The sequence below is a fragment of the Anas platyrhynchos genome, chromosome 8 (assembly GCF_047663525.1).
Source record: "Anas platyrhynchos isolate ZD024472 breed Pekin duck chromosome 8, IASCAAS_PekinDuck_T2T, whole genome shotgun sequence".
NCBI lineage: Eukaryota > Metazoa > Chordata > Aves > Anseriformes > Anatidae > Anas > Anas platyrhynchos.
In genome coordinates, this window is record NC_092594.1 from 19,858,962 (window position 1) to 19,878,518 (window position 19,557).

The 19,557-nt window shown below is 42.1% G+C and overlaps 1 protein-coding gene and 1 long non-coding RNA gene across 15 annotated transcripts in view; one reads left to right on the plus strand and one right to left on the minus strand.

Moving 5' to 3' along the window:
- The window catches only part of RABGAP1L (RAB GTPase activating protein 1 like), a 257,106-nt gene that overhangs the window by 35,170 nt on the left and 202,379 nt on the right, over positions 1–19,557 (minus strand). Inside the window, exon 1 of one of the 14 annotated variants that reach the window (XM_027463460.3) lies at positions 4,186–4,366. The exons of 11 other annotated variants lie outside the window; for them this stretch is intronic. Coding sequence is in view for 2 of the 3 variants with exons in the window: in XM_005019314.6 (XP_005019371.1) it covers positions 1,031–1,141 (111 nt within the window). In the remaining variant the exon portion in view is untranslated. Of the gene's footprint in view, positions 1–1,030; positions 2,389–4,185; positions 4,367–19,557 lie in introns of those variants that run through there. 2 more of the 14 variants (XM_005019314.6, XM_021272321.4) reach the window with 2 other exon arrangements.
- On the plus strand, positions 2,657–5,115 carry LOC106017047 (uncharacterized). Its single transcript, XR_005267440.1, has 5 exons — positions 2,657–2,844; positions 2,938–2,983; positions 3,123–3,225; positions 4,128–4,261; positions 4,764–5,115. It is a non-coding gene; the product is annotated as an uncharacterized lncRNA (long non-coding RNA).

Genomic DNA, 19,557 nt, shown 5'->3' on the forward strand with positions numbered 1-19,557 from the left:
CCGGGCAAACCCTCATTCAGGTGTGAGGGTCTGGGGGAGATGCAGAAGATGAATTTGTGCACAGGCAGAAAAACCCAAGCAGGAAATACATGCAGGGAGGTTTTATACAGTGTGGCAAGAAAGCCAAATTATTCTCTTCTGAGAGCACCTCCTTTGTTGCAGTTTAACGAACCACCTCAGGTAGCTTTAAGATGTACTTAGTGCGTGGATACCTTCACAGACCAAAATCTGCAAACACAAATGCTTAATTGGATTGCTAAATAATTAGCCTGATTTGTATTTGAACAGTATCTGCTTTCAAGCTAGGCTCCACATCTAGACATTCATATATTTTCAAAGTCTTCTTTCAACTCATTCTAGGTTGATTGACTCACACAGGGGCTCAGCTGTACGATTTGAGACCAAAGATGAATTTTGGCACCAAATTTCAGAGTTCAAACCAGCGACTTCAGTGCAGCTCCCTAGAAGAACTGGGATCTCCATGGGGGCAGCAGATGCTCACACTGCATGTAACTTACATAAATACGCTACTTATGAAAAAAAGCAAGAGACAATTTGACTAAGAAGTTCCTACAGGTACTTAAGTTGATTTCAGAAGATCATAGAAAAGTTGTTAAATCATCCTCAGAGACTCAGTGACTGACAGTGACCTATATCACTGACCCCAGGCCTGAATCTTTAATTGACGTGCTCAGACGCAGGAAGAGCTTACAGCATTTAGTGCCAATTCCACTGTTGGAAGAGTTCAGTATATTTCAGTAGGATTTCCAAAACATTACTTCAATTATTTTGCTACTAAGCAGGTTGTCCTCTTCTAAACTTAGCAACCCAGAAAGATATTATTTTAATAATCTTATCTCCACTGAAATAAAGGATTAATTTTAATTCTGTTGATAAAAGTAAATTGCTGAAAAGGTAATAAAAGAGAAAAAAATAGATAAATAATACATAGTTTTCAGCAGAAGAACTGAACCACTGTAAAGAGTATAACCTTAAGCACTACTGACAAAAGAGCAAGAGGAACACCTACCACAGATTTGGGTTTGCTGACTGCCACCAGATTGGCTAGAAAGTCTTCATCACACAGCTGGCTAAAAACATGGGCATCGTAAGCCACCATTATGGAGATCTCTTCCATCATTTTGCCGGCAAGCTGCCGTTAGCAGCGAGAGCAGGTTCACGATCCGAGCCTGAACCTTGGCTCAGTTCTTTGTCAGTTGTTCACACCCACCTGAAGAAGCTAACGAGGAAGGAGTGTCACAAGAGAAAATATGACCTAGCAAACCAGCTCCCACACAGGCTTCCCTCTCGAGGGTGCCTTTTATTATTACAGGAAGCATATATGAAACACCTGCTCATATTCTCAACAGCCCACTTGCAAAAGCATCTCCTGAAGTTTGAAAAAATCCCAGCAAGTAGTTTAAGTTCCAGTATTAGGCTGCAGGTGAAAAAGCAGTAACCAAACCAGATCAGATTTAATCAAGAAATGATCCACCAGCACTTGGCAGCAGAACTGGAATCCCTTCTGTTGTTCTCAAACTTGGTAACGATAGTTTTTTCTTTATACCTAGCTTTCCTCCAGAGAAAGCTGATATTCTTGTTCAGCAGAGGTTTGCTTCCCAGGGAGTTAGTTCTTTGGGCTTGTTTGTAAGTTCACAGAGAACGGTGTTATGATGATTTCTTTCAAACGTTCCCTGGAGATTTCCATGAGTTTCTAAATCTCTCCTTTGAAACTCTGAAGAAACATTCACCTTCTCTTGTAGGCAGAGCTGAACTGTGTTTTGTGCCACTTGGTTCCTTGCTCTTCGCAGGAAGATGATGGTCTCAAGTCACAACCCCCCCACAAAAGAGTCCTTCAGTTTCCATTCATAACACAGTAAAACAGTCGTGCAAAGCGCAAATGAAATATGTAAAATCTTCCTTGAATCAGCTTGAACCTCCACAATTGAAATAAAACCAATTTATCCAATTGAAAATATTCACAGCAGAAGGTTTTTAACCTGAATCCAGGACTGCTTTGCTTTCAGTTAAGCAATATGCTATCTTGTCTCAGAGCCCTAAGCAGCAAAGTTGTCTTTCAAATTACTTCTGACTTGCCAGTTCACTTATCGTAACATCTGACACAGAGAAAAAGCTAATGTGAGGAAAAAAATGTGGAAAAAAAAATAAAAATCAATATTCTCAAAGCTATAAATGAAAATCTAGAAAATAATAAATAGTTTGGAAAGCAAAACAAAACAAACACACATCCCCAGAAGAAACTCTTCTCAGGATACTTTGGCAAGGTAAAACTTCTAACTAAGCCAGCACTTTTGCTTAGATTCCTCTGCTACATTCTCCTCTCTGTAAGCCTTTTGTTCTTCCTGGAAAAAAATATATATATAAAAATTGTACCTGCTCGAGAAGCATAAATCACTTCAGATGTGCATTTGTCCCAAAAAAAGAGTATGTGCTGGGTGCTGCAAACCTGGTAGAAGTATCCAGTTCAACTTGCCAGTAGCAGATGTTTAGGCTCTTGCTTTCCAGAGCGAGCAGGGCAAGATGCACCTCACTGCTCTCTTTTTCCTGTGCTCTTGAAGTATCCTTGTCAAAGATTACATGGATGTCTAAGTAGAACCAGGTGCTATTTGCATTTGAATAGGAAATTTGAGCAACAGCTGTAGCGTTCAGGATTAAAAACCCAACATGTATTTCACTTAAATAGGGGGAGAAATTACATGTTATTGCTAGGAAACAGAGAGAATTCTAATAGGCTTATAGCAAACAAAAATGCAGTACTTGAGGTTAAATCCTGGAGTCTAAAGCAGCTTCTGATCATGCTTAACCCTTGCAGGATGAAGAAAGGTATTTTTTCCTTGAAATGCCTCTATAATTTTTTTAAAAAAATCTTTATCCTTCTTCAAAGGCTTACAGAGTTTTTCCAATTATTTCCCGCAGCAGGGACACTTCAGATTCAGATCCTGAAGCAACATCCAGCTCAGAGGTTTGCTCTTTGTGTCACCTATAAAAAAAAATCATACCTGATATGCTAAAATCTGCTCATGTTTTCAGAAGTACTTTAAATGACCGCTTCCTCTGGCTTCATCACCTTGTGTGTTTTTTTTTCTTTTCTGTTTTTGTAGGAGAAGTTAAAAGCGTAATGCTCCAAGGCGCTGCTCCTCGGCTCGCCCGGGCAGGAGCACGGGTGCCTACGCGGCACGCTGACAAAGGCACCTGTTGTGAGAGGTAAAGAAAATAACTTCCCACAGTGCCCCCGCCTCGCTGGCAATCGCTCAGAGGCTCTGAGCACGGCCTGAGATTACATTTGAATAGTCATGTATGCACAGGGGAGAGAGCGCGCAGTGTAACAACAAACACTGCCATGTTAATGAGGGACCAATTTAATTCTGCAATAAGGGCAGGAGGTGGGGAATGCAAATTATCAGACGTGCTCAGCAGCTGCAGCTACTCGGATCCCTCTGCTGATTTAGAGAACAGGCATTTTTATTTGTAAGGAATTAAGGGCCTGAATCTCTATTTCCTTTTTTCACCTTCAACAGAAGGGGTTTGATGACTTAACAGAGCTTGATCTACAGGCTTCTAATGTACCATTGCCTGAGTAATTCTCACATATCTCCTTAACAGAGGGCTGACAATTTTGGCATGTTCTAACTAGCAATCACAGGAACTAACAACTGATTTTGGATGTTGGCTAATGCGTATCTTCACTTTAGAAAGGATGTTTTTCAGCTGTTATTTCAAGCTAGGATGGCTGAGCTGCCTCCAGATCTCTGTGAACCTGCAGTTTGCATTCACGTTAACAGTCTGTGCTGCATTCAACATGAAACAGAGCACAAAATTTTAATAAGTATTTCAATACGGTTAGACTAAAACTTGTGAGCTAAACTGGTGGAAGCAGCAAACACTGGAAAGGAAAAGGCAGCAAGCATGGAGATACCCGTGACTACCTCCCCAGGCCACACCATGCATTCTTGCCAGAATTTCAATACAGTCAGCCCCCCTCCCCCCCCCCCAAATATTTCGGACTACTGAACTGATGAATCATCTGTCAAAAAAATACAAAAACCGCATAGTGCAGCTTTGAATCAAATAGCACTTCTCTGTGTAACACCAGCTCTACCTTGCAGCTGCCTTCCCCAAGGAGCAGGAGCACAGTCCCTCACGCGACATATTTTGAAAGCATACCTCCAAAGCAGCAATTTTTGGAGAAACGGTTCACCTGAGCAGTCAAGATGACGGAGGAGAGCTCACAGAAGGACAGGTAAGCTGCAGATAACCTTTAACTAATTAAGGTAAGTAGCCCTAATTACATTTGTTGGGATTTCTGTGCTGGTGGATAACAGAGGTGAATGGAAAATTCCTGAATTGAGCAAACCAGCTAGCTTAGCAAAGCAAAACCTGCTCACTCCCAAGATAAATTCACTCTCACTCCACCCCCAGGAATGTCTTACTGCTAGCTGACAGGGACGGGATCTTCTGATAGACGGGAAAGCGTTACTTAGGTGAGGTATGTGCCGTTTCTGGCTAAGCACTCATTACTGCCGCTGTGCTTCTGAAATGTCACTTGCTGCCATTTGCTTTTCTTGTATTAATGACGCTGGGAAGTTTACAGCAGCCTTCAGATAAGGAAACATAACACTCCTTTCATAGCACTTGAAATGGCATTTGGCAGCATTCAGGGTAAGCTTACAGGGTGTTTTTTTTCACCCAAATGAGAATGAAAAATGATAGTATCAAGCTCTCTTGGTACCTCCCTTACCCAGCAGTGACCAGTATCAACTGTTTCCAACACAACCAGCAGTGAAAGAGACTTCATACAGAGTCAAACACTGTGAATCCCAAAATGAAGCCACCTTCTCTCCTCACCCAAGGAGGGCCAGCTGACCATCGGAGCACAGCGAACACCGCAGCTTTTCAGCCCGCATGGAAGTTACCTGTGGTCCCACCTGAAGCCCCCTTGTCGCAGCTGATCAAGCACGGGTCGCGTTGCTGCCCCCGACAAGTCTCTGCTGCGCCCATCTAGCAGCCAGATGAAACCTCTGTGTTGGGACACAAGGTGGGGAGCAGCTGCCTGCCCTCCACAAGGGTGGCAATCCCCCGGATTAAGCAGCAAATCCCCTACTATTGTGCTGTGTAGCCCTCAGGAATGCTACAATTTTATTCATAACTCTGTTCTGGTTTTAGACATCAGGAATATCTCTAGGGGTGCTTTTGGATTCAAAGTGAGCTCTGAATACTAAGCCATTGCTCACGGAGAATGCTCTATGCCAATTGATAAAAGCAGCCAGCAGGTTCAGGCTGATCAGGCTGGTTCAGCAATCGCATCTCCAAGTTTTATTTTTATTATTTAAAATGTCAAATAGCATGGCCTATTTTTTTTCCCAAGTAAGTGGGTGTGTGCACCTGTGTTTCTCCTAAAATAATCCTCCCAACGTGTGGAAAAATCTGGGCTCGACGTGCTTTAGCACATGTACTTCCACGGGTAAACCCGCAGCATTCGCAGCCATGCCACATTCTTAGGATACGAAAGCGGGTAGAACTGTAACCTCATTTTCACAGCTGAAAGCTGGCTGGAAGGAGTGAATATCCTCCCTCCAGCGGTGGCAGAGGTCAGCGGGGCTGCAATTGCTGAGGCAGGTGCTTTTCCACCCAGCCGGTGACACTGTTGTGCTCTCCCCCTCCATGTAAACGTGTGGCCTGCTGCACACGTAGGAAAAGGGGCAAGGCCTTTGGTTCTTCCATTATGTTGCCAGCTCTGCCTTTTGCATTATCAGCTGGAGCACAGATAATAAAGGATGCTGGTACCAGCTCCCTCGTCTGCTTCAGTTGTACAGGAAAGCAAACTCACTGTAAAAGAGGCAGGGACCTTTACAAAATTAGGATTGAAGTGAACGTAGCAGAAAATGCTCGGGTACCCTCCTTCCAGCCTTTCCCAGTCACCTGTGTGCCCAACTAAATGCTCATCCTGCACCCTCCACATCTGCCGCGTAGGAATTGCCTTCCCCGCAGCGCCTAACTTATCCTCAAGGCTCGGGAAAAAAGTCCTCAAACCATCAAAATCACAACAGGCAGAACAAGCCAGCTGACAGCCCCACAAGCTTCTGAAGGTCACTCCCTGTACTTTTAAAAGCATATTCTCAATTAATTTTGCTCTGTGTATTGGCTCCATTTCTCAGAGCCTGTTCTTAATGCCTGCAATTTTAAAGGGCTTGTGTCAAGTCTGCATTTCAAGTTTGACATTTACATGAAACTACAGCTCGAACTACAGCTAAACAAGGGTGTGAAGCTGGCTAAAACAAACCCACCCATCTGATTTCTAAAAATTATATGAACTTGAAAAAGATTAAAAAGCAGCATAACTGGATGCCAGACTACAGGTACATACTCGCTATTAGTCAGCTCAGTCCATGACAGAATATTCTGCAGCCTTTTAAATTAACTTACGACTCTCTTTTTAATTTTAATTAAATTCACATTTTTAATTTCTGTTTCCATATTTCTTTTCCATGCTGCCACTGTCACTTTTTAAGGGCACCAGCAGTGATTTCCTCTCTTCAGCTAAGTTTTCCTCAGATGCCAGCTATCTGGAAAAACCACCTCTCTTCCTGAACTTCTTTCTCATCTGCCAAAAGCTTGTATGGGAGTTGGGGTGACTTTTGGCTTGTGTTTTTCAGAGGCAAAGCCAGCACAGGGCTCTCACCTGGCCTAATTCCTGCCGTGGTTTATTGTGTGGCCCCACAAAGAGCTGCGGTGTCATGGGAGGTGAAGGCAGCGGGGCGCAGCACATGGAAGGCACCAGACATCCCTGAGCAGCTTTTGCTACCAAGTAAAAGTCACGCTGAAGCTTACTGTAAGCTTTCTGGAAGTCTTTGGCTTTTGAGAAAATGGATTTTACCTCATACCCAGGGCATGCATTGAATGTAGAACCCAATACAACATAGTGAAGCTTACAACAGATGAGCATTACTCTTTCCTAGCCATCCATTTATATTAGGAAAATAGGTGATTTTTTTTATTTTTTTTTTCCTGTTTGCAGAGGCAAGAGATGCTCCTAATGAGCTTCACGACACACAAACAGCCACTCTGATCCTAAGGCACTCCCAGTGGGGTCACACTGGTTTGCATCACAGATTTCCACACAGAAACCATTCAGAAGACAGAAATTCCTAACCCGACTTAGGGCATAATTTCCCCCGAGGCAGCACACTTCTGCCACTTGTTTTGTGTTTTGCCCCGTCTCTTTGGGGAATTATTTTTTACCTCCTCCCAGCTCAGTGGCAGTGGGCACCCACAACATACACAGGGAGGGAAGCTGGAGCAGGGCAGGAGTAGGGGAAGTCCCAGGGAACCTCAGACGTGCTCCAGGCCATGGCCAGCATCTCCTGAATCTGTGCCCTCAGGGCCAAATAAATGCAAACAGGTCCCTCCAGCTGCTGAAGGGACAAAGATAAATAATCTGATAAACGTCTCTTGTACATCTTCTCTGGGGCTATTAATCCAAGAACTGAATAATGGTTTGTATGACATTTTGACCGGGCAAATGCCATTAAGAACTAAGTTCTGTAATAAAGTGATCCCACACAGGAAATTTTATGTTAAAATTGTTGAATTTATCGCTACAACTAGTATTTAAAAGAAAAAAAAATGGGATCAAGTATTTTTCATGAAAATTAGCATAAGAGTTGTAGTAGGAGTGCTTTGCACTTAACATTACTTACTGGCTTTCTGGACATATTTCAGTGTGGCCTGATTCTGGGATTTCACCCAAACAGCAGGCAGGCTAGTGCAAGCAGAGCCAATTTCATCAAGCAAAAAAATCATCTGGGTAAAAGAACCAGTTTTTCATACAGGCAATAATCATACAATAAGTATAGATTTGTACTGCTATCCTCATCCATGGTCAACTGGCTTTTCATTTCAAGTAAATGATTGACATTAATTAATGTCTCGTAGCACACTGAGAAGTCATGTTCGTCATGCAAAGAGACTCAAGGCTGAACCCCACTCCTGACTTTCTTTCTCCAGGTAGATACATACCCACAAATTTATCTTTACCTCCCTAAACAGGGATTAACAGTCATTATCTACCTCCTGGTGGAAGATTAATAATGGCAAAATCCAGGAAAAGTGCAAAACTATAGGTTATACTATCACTATTCTTATTATTCTTGTTAGTAATTTGTCTGTCAAGTTTTCTCCAGAGTGCCCTGCCTGATGTGCCCTGTATTACACAGTGATTTAGTATATTTAGTTACTGTAACTTTGCACCTGCCCTTTAGCCTGGGACAAGAAAAAAGGAGAACAAACAAAAGACTGAGGAGCCAGGCACTATGAAAAATTCTTGTAGTCCAAATAATAATAATAATAATAATAATAATAATAATAATAATAATAATAATAATAAATAAATAAAAAAGCAGGACCACAGTGCACCCTCTGTCCATCACAACACGAGCTGGCTGGCACAAAACCACTATAGCCCACCCTGCTCTGCAGTGGTTAGGCAGGGGCTGTGCTGGTACCTCTGTCTGAAGCCCCACATAAAATCCCATGGCGAAGCCCCAGAAAGGTTTGTGGCCATCTTCTACCGGGAGCCCTGATGAAAGCTGAATGGGAAAGGTGAGACATTTTGATGTGTACCTAGCACAATAGTAATGGTATGTCCCCCAAACAAAAAATAAATCAGGACTATGATTGCTTAGAAGATGAGATAAAGAGTAATTAAGGCTGAAATTATGTGGATGAGCAGGATATGGCACATGGTGTCAACCACACCGGATTAAACCAGACAGACTAGTCCGAGTATCTTGGTGGTTGAGGTTTAGAAGTCAGACAGCTTGACTGTGAGAGGCAGTCTAGACTGAGGAATGCTTGTAGACTCTGAAATGGGATCATTTCATGCATTATACATTAAAAGTATAAACTACTGCTGCTTTCCAGGAGAGCAGTGTGTCCCACTATGATGGAGTTAAAGATGAAAATATTAGCTTGGAGGTCAAAGGATGAAATGTAGCCAAAAAAAACAGAAAACCATACTTGCTAGTACATATTCATACTGAAGGTGAGTAAGAGGGGTCAGATATAGAAAGCATTTGACATGAGATCTGTTTGCTGGGAAAGAAGTCTCAGTGGAGACTCAGTGGAGTCTCCAGAGGAGAAGATGGAGGGATTTGTACAGGTCACATCCAGAGGAGGGAAGCAGCTCTGGACTGTGCAAACTTATCAGCCATAGAAGATATCTGCACCATCCACTAATCTAAGCCTGGCATTATCCTTTGCTGCTAAATCCTTATTCATCATCACTTAGTACAGTGAAAGGGAAATTCTGTTCTCAGAAGATGATTTGGGAGACAAACTATTTCAGTGCTTAACTGTGCTGATCTAGTCTCCTACTGTGAAAATCTGCATCTGTGTTTAATGCCTCAAAATACCACAATGGGAAAAGCTTCTGTATTTATATATGATTTAAAGATTAACTTGTCTCAATTTGACTGTTAATAAGCTTATTCGAAGAGCTCAAATGGTATGTGTGGAGGGGGGAGAGAAGGCAGATTCTTACACACTTTACTGGAACAGCTCTCTGCATGATAATGAAGTATTTCAGCCAGCAGAGAACCTGAAATATTTCAACACACCCTTCTTCCCTCCTCATTTGTCTTATTCCAAGTTTATTTTTTATTTAAACTTTGAACTACAGCTCTGGTATTATTGCTATTATTAAACCTCCACAACTAAAAGAAATGAGACAATCCCTTAAAAAAATAAAGACAAGAATTGGTCCAGCTTAGCACAGATGTCTGCAGGGCAAGGGAACATTTTCTCCTTGTACCCCTGTGTGAAGGCTGCACACAACGTACTGCTTAAGCTGATGTTGGCATTTCTGCCATGAGCTCGAGGGCTGCGCTCTCTTGGAAGCTTGCTCAGTGTTGCTGTTGACTCCCCTCAATGTCCAAAAAAAAAAGAGCTATATTTAGAGAGAAAATTGAACCACAGCTTTTAACCTGTTCTTGATTTTCAACGTGCCTTGTATACAGGGGAGGTGTTTAAGCGTAATTCCTTCTGCAAGGAATGCAAGGGAAGTACATGGAGTACGTGAGAGGTAATTTCTGCTTGATTTGAAGGAAAAAACCCAAACCAGCACAAAAACAAAGGTTGCGATAAAATTTAGGATGAGTTGCAAAAATAAGTTTTTAAAAAAAGAGGGTTCTACTATAAATTTCCATAATGTTTTTCTAAATTACACTTTTTATATGATCAGCATCATTGTTTTCACTGTCTGTGAAAGTCAATCCCTAAGACAAACAGAAAAAAGCCTAAAAAATGGGAAAGTTGGGCATATAGCTGTGAATGAGAGATCATTCTTTGGCTTCTCTTACTTTCTGCTTCTCTCAGTTTTAATGTTGTTTATGATAAAGGGCAGCAGCTTCAGCCTGCCAACCACTGGTATTCAGAAAGGATCCCTTCCATCAGATTTCAACTCTGGGTTTACAGTTCAAATGAATAGGGGGAAAATCAGCGTCTTCATTAGTTCACTCATTTGGAAACAACAAGAAAAAGCCCTAGTGTTCCTTCTTTGGCCTACAGCAATAGTGAATCGTGCTAGTTTATCTGATAGTGTAAACATGATGCTGATCTGAAAATGAAGGAAAAAAGCTAATAAAAAATAATAAGCTAATTAATAACTAACATAAAGAAAAGCTATATTGCTGTCTCTACTTGGATATTATATGTAATGTAAATCCTAGTGACTTATGTAATGTTTTGAAAGGTTACAGATGTCCCAAGCTCCTCCTCTAATTATTCTGTAAAAGTAGTGATAGACTTGATCACCGTTCTCAATCACTTTCCTCAGCCCAAGCTGTTGATTTACTGGTATGTTACGTTACTTTTTGCTTCTAGAGAAACACCTCACTGCAGAACTTTAAAATAAGCTGGAGAACTACAGATTTACCAACACTCTTGGCACTGGAAGAGTTGGCTGGGGACTGGCAACTGATTTAGCAGTACATGAACTGGTCCCCTCGTGGTTTTAGGGGGGGGACGAATCGCAACAGCAATTCTTGTGATACAGAGTATTCATTTTGTTGCATAGCATTGGCATTACTGAGATGGATGCTATCTCTGCTGAACCATGTTGGGATAAAAATAATAGTTTCATTATCCCCGTTTAGGACCATAAAATATATAGAGAAAGACAAGACAGGTCTGAGTCAAATTTTTCTTGTCTCTCACAATGGAGTAAAACAGCACCAAAAGAAAAAGCTTACTGTGAGCTAAAGATTGAGCACCTTATTTTAGTATCTCCACACTTTTGGCCATCTATCAGGAATGTATGAGCCGAGCTTCCTTTGTCAGTACTGTTTGCATTCTTGTGCCCTTCTTGAATCTTTCAGTTGCAGGATTCCAGGTTACAGGCAGCTGGCTGGGTGCAAGAACAGTGACAATACTGATCCTGTAGCCTTAGAGCAGATACATCTCCTGCAATGTCTCTCTCAGCCAGGTATACTTCATCCGTTCTCAGCACTGCAGATCACCCTGCATTTTGCCTTGACTTGAAAATTCAGGACTGAAATATGGGGGTATATATATTGGGGGGTCGGAACTAGATCATTAAGGTCCCTTCCAACCCAAGCCACTCTATGACTCTATGAAATATTAATTTGACACCCTGAGAATGTACAAAGCAAAAGCCAAGTCCATCAGGTAGGGAGAGCAATGACAAGGGTAGGGATCCCCATCCACACTAGCCACTTGCCTCTTTCTGGGTATTAATCATGATCTTCCACTCCCTAAAACACCTGACCTCTTCCTATATGAAAGATCCTATTCTTTCTATCCTCATTTAATGAAAGTAAGATCCATTAACTCAATCTTGCTAAAAGTACTCAAAACAAATTCTCAGGGCAGTAGAAGTTATTTTAGGGCATTTCAGATGGCTCTCAGCCTCCTCTGTTTTGCTCACAACTCAGCCTCAAGTACACCTGAGAAAAATACTTGATTGAGCCCCCAGGAAACTTCAGGGCTCTAAGTGAATAATGGCACCAAGACGTACACACTAATGCAAATAGCACAACACGACATCCCCGTGATAAACGTGTGTCATGAATGACAAAAAGATCAAGAGTTCCTTTAGAGAATACCAGAATACAGCTAATACTAGAATGCCAAACCACTCCCAGAAATATTTTAGTTTTCCAAATGGGTAACTGAATGCTTAAAGCAAATATGGCCAAAATTCAATCTGAACGTAAAACCTGAACTTCCTTATCTTACTTTGATGTAAAAAAAAAAAAAAAAAAAATTACACTAGGCATTGTACACAACCCCTGTTCTGCTGGACTGCACATACAAAACAAAGCATTCATGTGCTTGTCTTTGTTCTTCTCCAGAGAGGGTCAGGTAATGGATGGATCACCAAAGCAGAAAAATGACTTTCTACCAAAAAAAAGTCTGTGATGAAAATTACAACACAGACAAAAAAGCTGTCAGTCGGTAGCAGACAAGGCAGTAAGGAGAGGACCACAAGGCAACAGCTGCCAGAGAAGTGTAGTCCAGACAATCAGCTCATTAATATCGTGTGTGCATGATGAAATGAAAAAGTGGAAAACATAAAAGGAAAAAAGGAAGAAAAAACATTTTGGTAGCTGTTTGTTCTAAATAAATCTCTACAGGATTCCTTCTCCTCTTTCTCAAGCTCTACACCATGGAGTAGAGGTGCAAAATATTGGAGTTCGTGAGAGCATCTGAACAGCTTTTCAAGCCCTTACTGAAAAGCGCAGTCGTTCTGTCATCAAAGTTACACCTGGAGTTGAACGATCATGACCAATGCTACCATGACATATAAAGTTGGACTCTGTTATTCTGTTATTTCACTTAATGCTTTCCTGGTTGTGAAAAGCCATGAAAACCAGTGGTGCTGACTTTTGCTTGGCAAGGAGATCCTCTGGGCGACACGGGATGCTGCACATAAACTATCTCTACCTTCCCCCAGTTTGGGAGCACGTCCAGAAAAAATGGCTTCGTTCCGCTTCTGCTCTCCTTTGTCCATCCAGGTGCAGCCACTGCAAACATGCTGCCGGTTGGTCTGTACAACAAATCCTCTAGCAGCAACCTGTTCCTCTAGCCGATACAACTGAAGGCAAACCTGTGCCCTGGCTGGTAGCCCAGCCGCACCCCACAAAAATGCAGCTCTTCCTGTGTAACTGCTTCTGCAGGAGGGCTATTCCCAGGTAAGGGATAACATCTTTTCACTCTTCACAGACCTACTTAGGCTACATGAAGCCTGCAACACAGATAAAGCTGAAATCAAAGCAGCCAGAAATAAACCAAACATAAAAATGGCTTAAAGCTGCCTCGCCTTTTTGTTTGTTTGTTTTTAATCCATCAAGAACTGTTGGGACCAAACAGATTCACACCGAGTACAGCGGTCCATGGCCAGCTACGCCTCTAAAATATACTTCCAGCCCCCTGGGGGCTGCTGCTGCAGCTTGGCAAACAGCATGAGGGTTTGCTCAGCTGCTGGCCAGGAAAAACAGCAGAAACAGGGCTGAGCGCTGCTCGAGAAAAGACAGGCAGATAGGCAAGGTGCACTGCTGCATCTCAGAGGCCTTCAGCTCTGCTTCTGTTGTGGGAGAAATCTGTTTAGCTGAATAAAGAGGTGAAGAGCACAAATAAAGCCATAGAGTCGAGGGCCAGCTGCAGACAAGCAGAGGCCTGTGGCCTAGCCCGTACTTTGGAGGTTGCCTGGCAACAAGCGGGCTGCTGCAGGCTGAGGCTGCAGGGAATTGGCAGGTTTACCTGCAGTTTGTCTTCTGTGGGGCTGGGAAGGTGTCCCCAGAAAGGCAGGGGGAGAAGAGCAATGCCTCGATGAGCTGACACGGCGGGCATCTTCTAAGGGTGCTTCCCGAGGGTGGGGGAGGCTGTAATTACAGTGGCAAAGGGGCTCTGTCCTGCCTGCATCCTGCTCAACTCCAAAGCACACCTGGCACGTTAATAATTCAGTCTTGATTCAAATGATGTCCATTCCAGTCACCTCGCGGGTTAATTACTTGTTAACAATCTTAAATCTCAAACCCAATCATATCAGACTACCCTTGCTATGTAAGCGACAGCTGACTGTACACCGCATTTTCAGCATCGTCTAACACATTTCCCCATTACTTCAGCTCTGGGTTATCTCAATGCCATCTCAGCTTTCACTTAAGGAATTTGCTCCCTGTGAATCTTTCAAGTAACTGAATCTCAGCTTTACAGACCCACTTATTCTGGCCAAATAATTCTAAATCATGTTGCTTCTCCAGCCTTCTGCAACAACCCCATGTGGCCACTGAGGATCATTACAAAGACAGCAGCGATTACAGAGAACAGAGTAATGAGAACAGCAAGAACAACGTTGGTACACATTTCATGGAAATAGGAGCCTCAAATAGGAGTTCTGAATGAAAGATTTCTCCAGGTCACTTACTCTGGAGCCAGATTGCAACAGCTAGATGGTTTCCACTGCTAAATGCATATGAAGCTGGTCCCTCACAGCTGTGGATCCCCACTCCACCACCCACGGGACGGTGGTGCAAGAAGGCAGTCAGGTTAGGAAAGGAATGCTAAGTGGACCTTTCCCTTGCTTTTTACACACAAAAAGAACAGCGGAAACTTGTTTTACAAGCCATCATGTTTCATAGCAGTAAATTACAGATTGTAGAGTATGTTGGCCATTTTCAAACCGCATAATTACGGGCATGATTTCTGGGTCCTTGGGGAGCTACACATGCTGAGGCACCTTTGGCAATGTGTTCTTTTCCTGTTTGTCTGGGGTTGGAAAGAAGGCAACTGAGGCCTCCTGATTTGGCAAACATTTCGGAGAGATGCCCTCCATTTCCTTAATGAGCCTATTAAGAGAATCTATCAAAGGTGTAAGGACGAGTCTCAGAGGAAAGAAACACGGAGAGAGAACAGATTGTCCTGAGATATTCACAGTACATGAACACAAGAAAACAACCTGTAGGCAACTATAATCAGTTGGGAACAATGTGATCACATTGCTGGAGAATCACACTAATCTCATATACCTGGGTGCTTTTTCTTTTCGCTCGGCCAAAGAGCTGTGTCTGAGCATACAGCTTCTGAACTTAAGAGAGATGTGCTTATTTCAGGTCATATGAACCAAACACTAACAAAACTCAAAAGGGAGTTCATTTTCCAATTTTCCTAAGTGAATCTTTGCCAGCATGCATTTCAGGTTTTAACCTCCCCAGAGAGTTTAAAAAAGGTTGCTATATTCATACAAATATCCTAGTTACAGGGCAAAGCAATGCACAGCAACTGGCTCACATCACTCTCTACCACACAGACTTTTATTTAAAAGATTAACTACGACCCAACGCTGCTCATTTTCCACTGCTTAGCCCCAGTTTATGGGGAAGCAGTCTTCCTTGCACGGCAAACAGCTGCCTGCACTGCCTGCAGAAGCCACTTCAAGGATATGCAGGATAGAGAGCAGAAGAGAAGGGGAAGCTGGAAGAGCAGACAGGATCAACAATGCTTAGGAGCTTGAAGGACAAGATGCATTAATACACATGCTTATTTCTCTTAAAATGTCAATCGTCATGGTTTCCAGACTTTCAGAATTTAATTATGCTGTAATTACTTCCTACTTGGACAAGGCCACAAAACTAAAAGCTCTGTACCTTCTTGGACAAGGCACAAAACTAAAAGCTCAGTATCTTCCTACAGAAGTTTACTGTATGTTCTTTACACTTCTGTAGCAGCCAAGCTTCCTTTCTTTATGTCAACAAATTTGCCTTTAGAATAAAAATACCTGTTCAGGTCCATTAGTGTAGTGTAAGGCACATAAAAAGTTAAGAGCCATTATTGCTCTTATTTCCAAGAAGCATAGGCTTGTTTGTCCTCTTGTTAATCCTTAAAACTTGCTTTTTATCACAAAAGCAACAAAAACAAAACAAATACAAAACACAGACACACATAACCCTAAGGCAGGTGCTTTTTCAACACATGCACTCCTGGATGAGTAAGGATCCATGAAATCCTTCACCTCCCTGACTTGAAATCGTTTTTTTCCACCTCTCCCCTGCCCCCAAATTCCCATGATGGTACAAGATCTTGCATAGCGTTCTTATACTGCGGATCAATGGCTGGAAACCTGTAAGGGATACAGGTAAATAGTTCACCTGTTTAAACAGGTAGTCTGTAAACATTGTTTGTGACACAGTACGTCTATCAGACATTATCCTTATGAAATGTGGATGTTACAATAAAGAAAGCTGGAAGGAAAACAAAGAGGGACTCCTGGCCACTCCCAGCAGAGCAGGGTTCCTGATGAGCACTGTGTGCGCTCTCAGCCCAGCACTCAATCTATAAATGTGCTGCTCGTTTCCTGCTCACTTAGGCCATTAGGGCCTCAGTCTGCTTCCGGAGGAGAAGCTGCCAGATGGAGAGAGATTGATGAGCGCAAGCAGAATGCAAGACGGATTTCTGGCTCGTCCCACAGCCACATGTCCTCCTAATTCACCTCGGAGTGAATCAGTGGTGTCTGTGATGATTCTTTTCACTTCAGGTCAGGAGCTACTCTGCTGCCAGAGAACAAGAGGAGGAGGGTTTTTGAGGGTTACCTAATCCAGGCAGCACCTCGATCCCCAGCACACCCTCCTAGTGCCACTTCCTCCAGTCTTCCCCAGGCACCTCTTGGTTGAGTCCCAGAGTGGTCAGGACTGTCACAGCAGCAGGAGAGAAGGCTCTGGTGCATCTCAGGGCAGAACGACAAAACAGGTTGCAAAAAGAGATTCCACTGGGCTAGAAAGTCACTGCTTTGGCATGAGCCCATCATCAAAGCACCCTGCTGGTGGAGACACAAACTGTCCCCGGCAAGATGTACTTTCTTGATCCATGTCCTCCCTCCTCAGAAAGGAACACTCCCTGCTTCAAGCTGTGCTTGGAAAAGGAAAGAACAAATTATGTACACTTGAAGGAAGTTCATTACAACACACACTTGAATTTCACCTTTTATTACAAGAGAAACAAAAGCCTAAAGTGCCTCTGAACATCCTGCTGCTATTAAAAGTGATGAGATTTGTGTCCATACGGACCTATGTAAGAATGACTGTTTTCTCTTTTCTTCCTTGCAACCAGTTTGTTCGGATCTATATTCTTCAGGCATTGAACTGCAGCTCCTCACTGCAAGAAGCTCCCTTTCATTTCTACCTCACGAATAAAGAAATTACATGTACTGTTTTCAGGGCTACTTAAAGTAATACAGCACCAAGAAGGTGATGATTTTTTTTCTCATTTCTGACAGGTCACGCAGATTGCAAAGTCATTGAAACTAACAGCCTGACAATAATATTTTCTTGTGCCATTAACATTGGAAAAAGAGCCTAAAGTGAGGAAGGTAGCTTATCAGAAGATGCAGATGTTATTGAACACAGTATCTTGCAACCAGCTACCTCTGGGGAGAGAGGGAGCATGTCAGCGTGAGCAAGCAGGACGAAGCATTCTCGTTAGCCACTTAGGAATCAAAGCCTTGATCTGTTTCCAATTTCTTCCACAACTCTTGACTAGCTGAGATAATCAATATTCCCTACTGTGTAAGGATGAAGCATCCCATGAGGCACAATCAGGTGGCTTTCTCAGACTGCTGTAAAATGGTTCCTCAGGAGGATGGACGATAAGGTCATTGATCTTGTGCTCTAAGCTATGGGTTAACAAAAGGATTTCTGGGATTAAGAAAAAGCTGTTCAGACAACCACTTGACTCTGCCAAGAACTTTAGCTCTAGTTTTATTTTTCTTAGAGGTCAAGGCCTACAAGCTGTGTCAGCCACGTCATATTTCTGTTCATGGAAGCACACCTCTATTTCTTGTTTGGGAAAGGAGTGAAAAATATCCCCCTCCAGGGTGGTGAAATGTGCAGATGCAGCTGGGCTAAAGGTCTGTTGAAGCTGCCGGGTTTGCAGCTCTGTTGTCACAGTAACTGGGTGACTCAATGTGACATGCTGTCTTTGGGCCTGAGTCATGTACGCACACCGAGTGCACCCTACACTTACCAATTTAAGAGAGTATGTATTATGCCGATTAATTACTCAGAGATGAGATTTTCTGTTGCTTGAATGTTTTTGTTTGTTTGTTTGTTTTTATTTTTTTGTTTTGTTTTGTTTGTTTGTTTGTTTGTGTCTGCCCCCCCCAGCTTTTGACTAACTTCACTTGCAGAGTCAAATTTTGGTTAAGAATTATTTGTCAAGGAAATTGTATTAAGCAAGTAAAGAAGTTGAAAGAATTATAAACAGATATGAAACCACTACAAGGACTGAATCTTCAACTGCTGCTTAAACAATTTAAGAGAAAAATCATTGATATGTTGGCAAGGTTTTCCAATGACCTGACCTACACTGATGCTTTTTAACTTTTTCCTCCCCTTTTACTTTTTGTTGTGGAGATGAGGAACTGGGGAAGTGTAAGCAAAGAGAAGTAGGAACCTGTTCCCAGCTTCCCAAGACCCCCAGGACTTCCTCAAGTCCTCAACACACCTGCATTTACTTAAGCCCAAACAAAAACAAATTAAATTATATGAACAATTGAACCCTATATTTACTACACGACTTACTCTCCACAAGAGAAACAAGCCTATAATATAGCAAAATTAAAATGAATTAACTTCAGGACACTAGAAAATCCTGAAGCAAAGCAACAAGGAAATCCTAAAAACGTGAATATTGCCTTACAAAGCACTCAGCTAAACTTCTACTCCAGTAGCTGCATATTGCTTAGATAACAATCAAGTAATCACTCACTGCATTTGACTTAGAACTGTATCAATAATGGCAAAAATAGTACCCAGGGTTTGTAATGGGAAGTTATTAATAGGGACCTCAGTTCTAAAAGCTGCTGTCACTGCAGACCTTTGCATTTATAAAATGCATACTGCCACTTTTCTATACTTAGTTTTGTTTGTACACTTATTTTTAAAGTGCAGAACTTCATCTGCAGGTGCCTGAGAAACCAAACACCAGCAAAAACTGCACAAAGACACTGTCCCCAGAGTCTTTTATTTGTTTATTTGCAAAAGCTCTGGGGAAAAAAAAAAATAAAAAATAATAAAAAAAAGAACATTGTCAACCTTTGTCTTTTTTTTTTTCTAACTTTATTTTTTATTGTTATTTTATTTTTAAAGTTTAGCTTTAGGTGTAAGTACGGCATAGTGCCTCAGAGTTCTGTTACTTCATTTAATTTCTCAGGTAACAGACTAGACCCAACTGCCCTCTACACTACACTGAGAATGAATCACCCGCTTTTTCCCTGAAGTCACCCCATGCAGTAGTAATTGACTCTGGATTACCTGAGGTTTGTGTAAGTCAAGACTCATTTCCAATAATTTAAGCTTTAAATTCTATAACATCTGTAGAAACGAAATAATCACAGTACTTCTGACAAAGATGCATATCAGAAAGGTTGATCAAATATGACACAAGGCAGCTTGAAACTTCTGCCAAGATGTAATCTCTTCCAAATGCAAATTTTCTAAGATTTCTAGGCATAGAAATAGACGATAA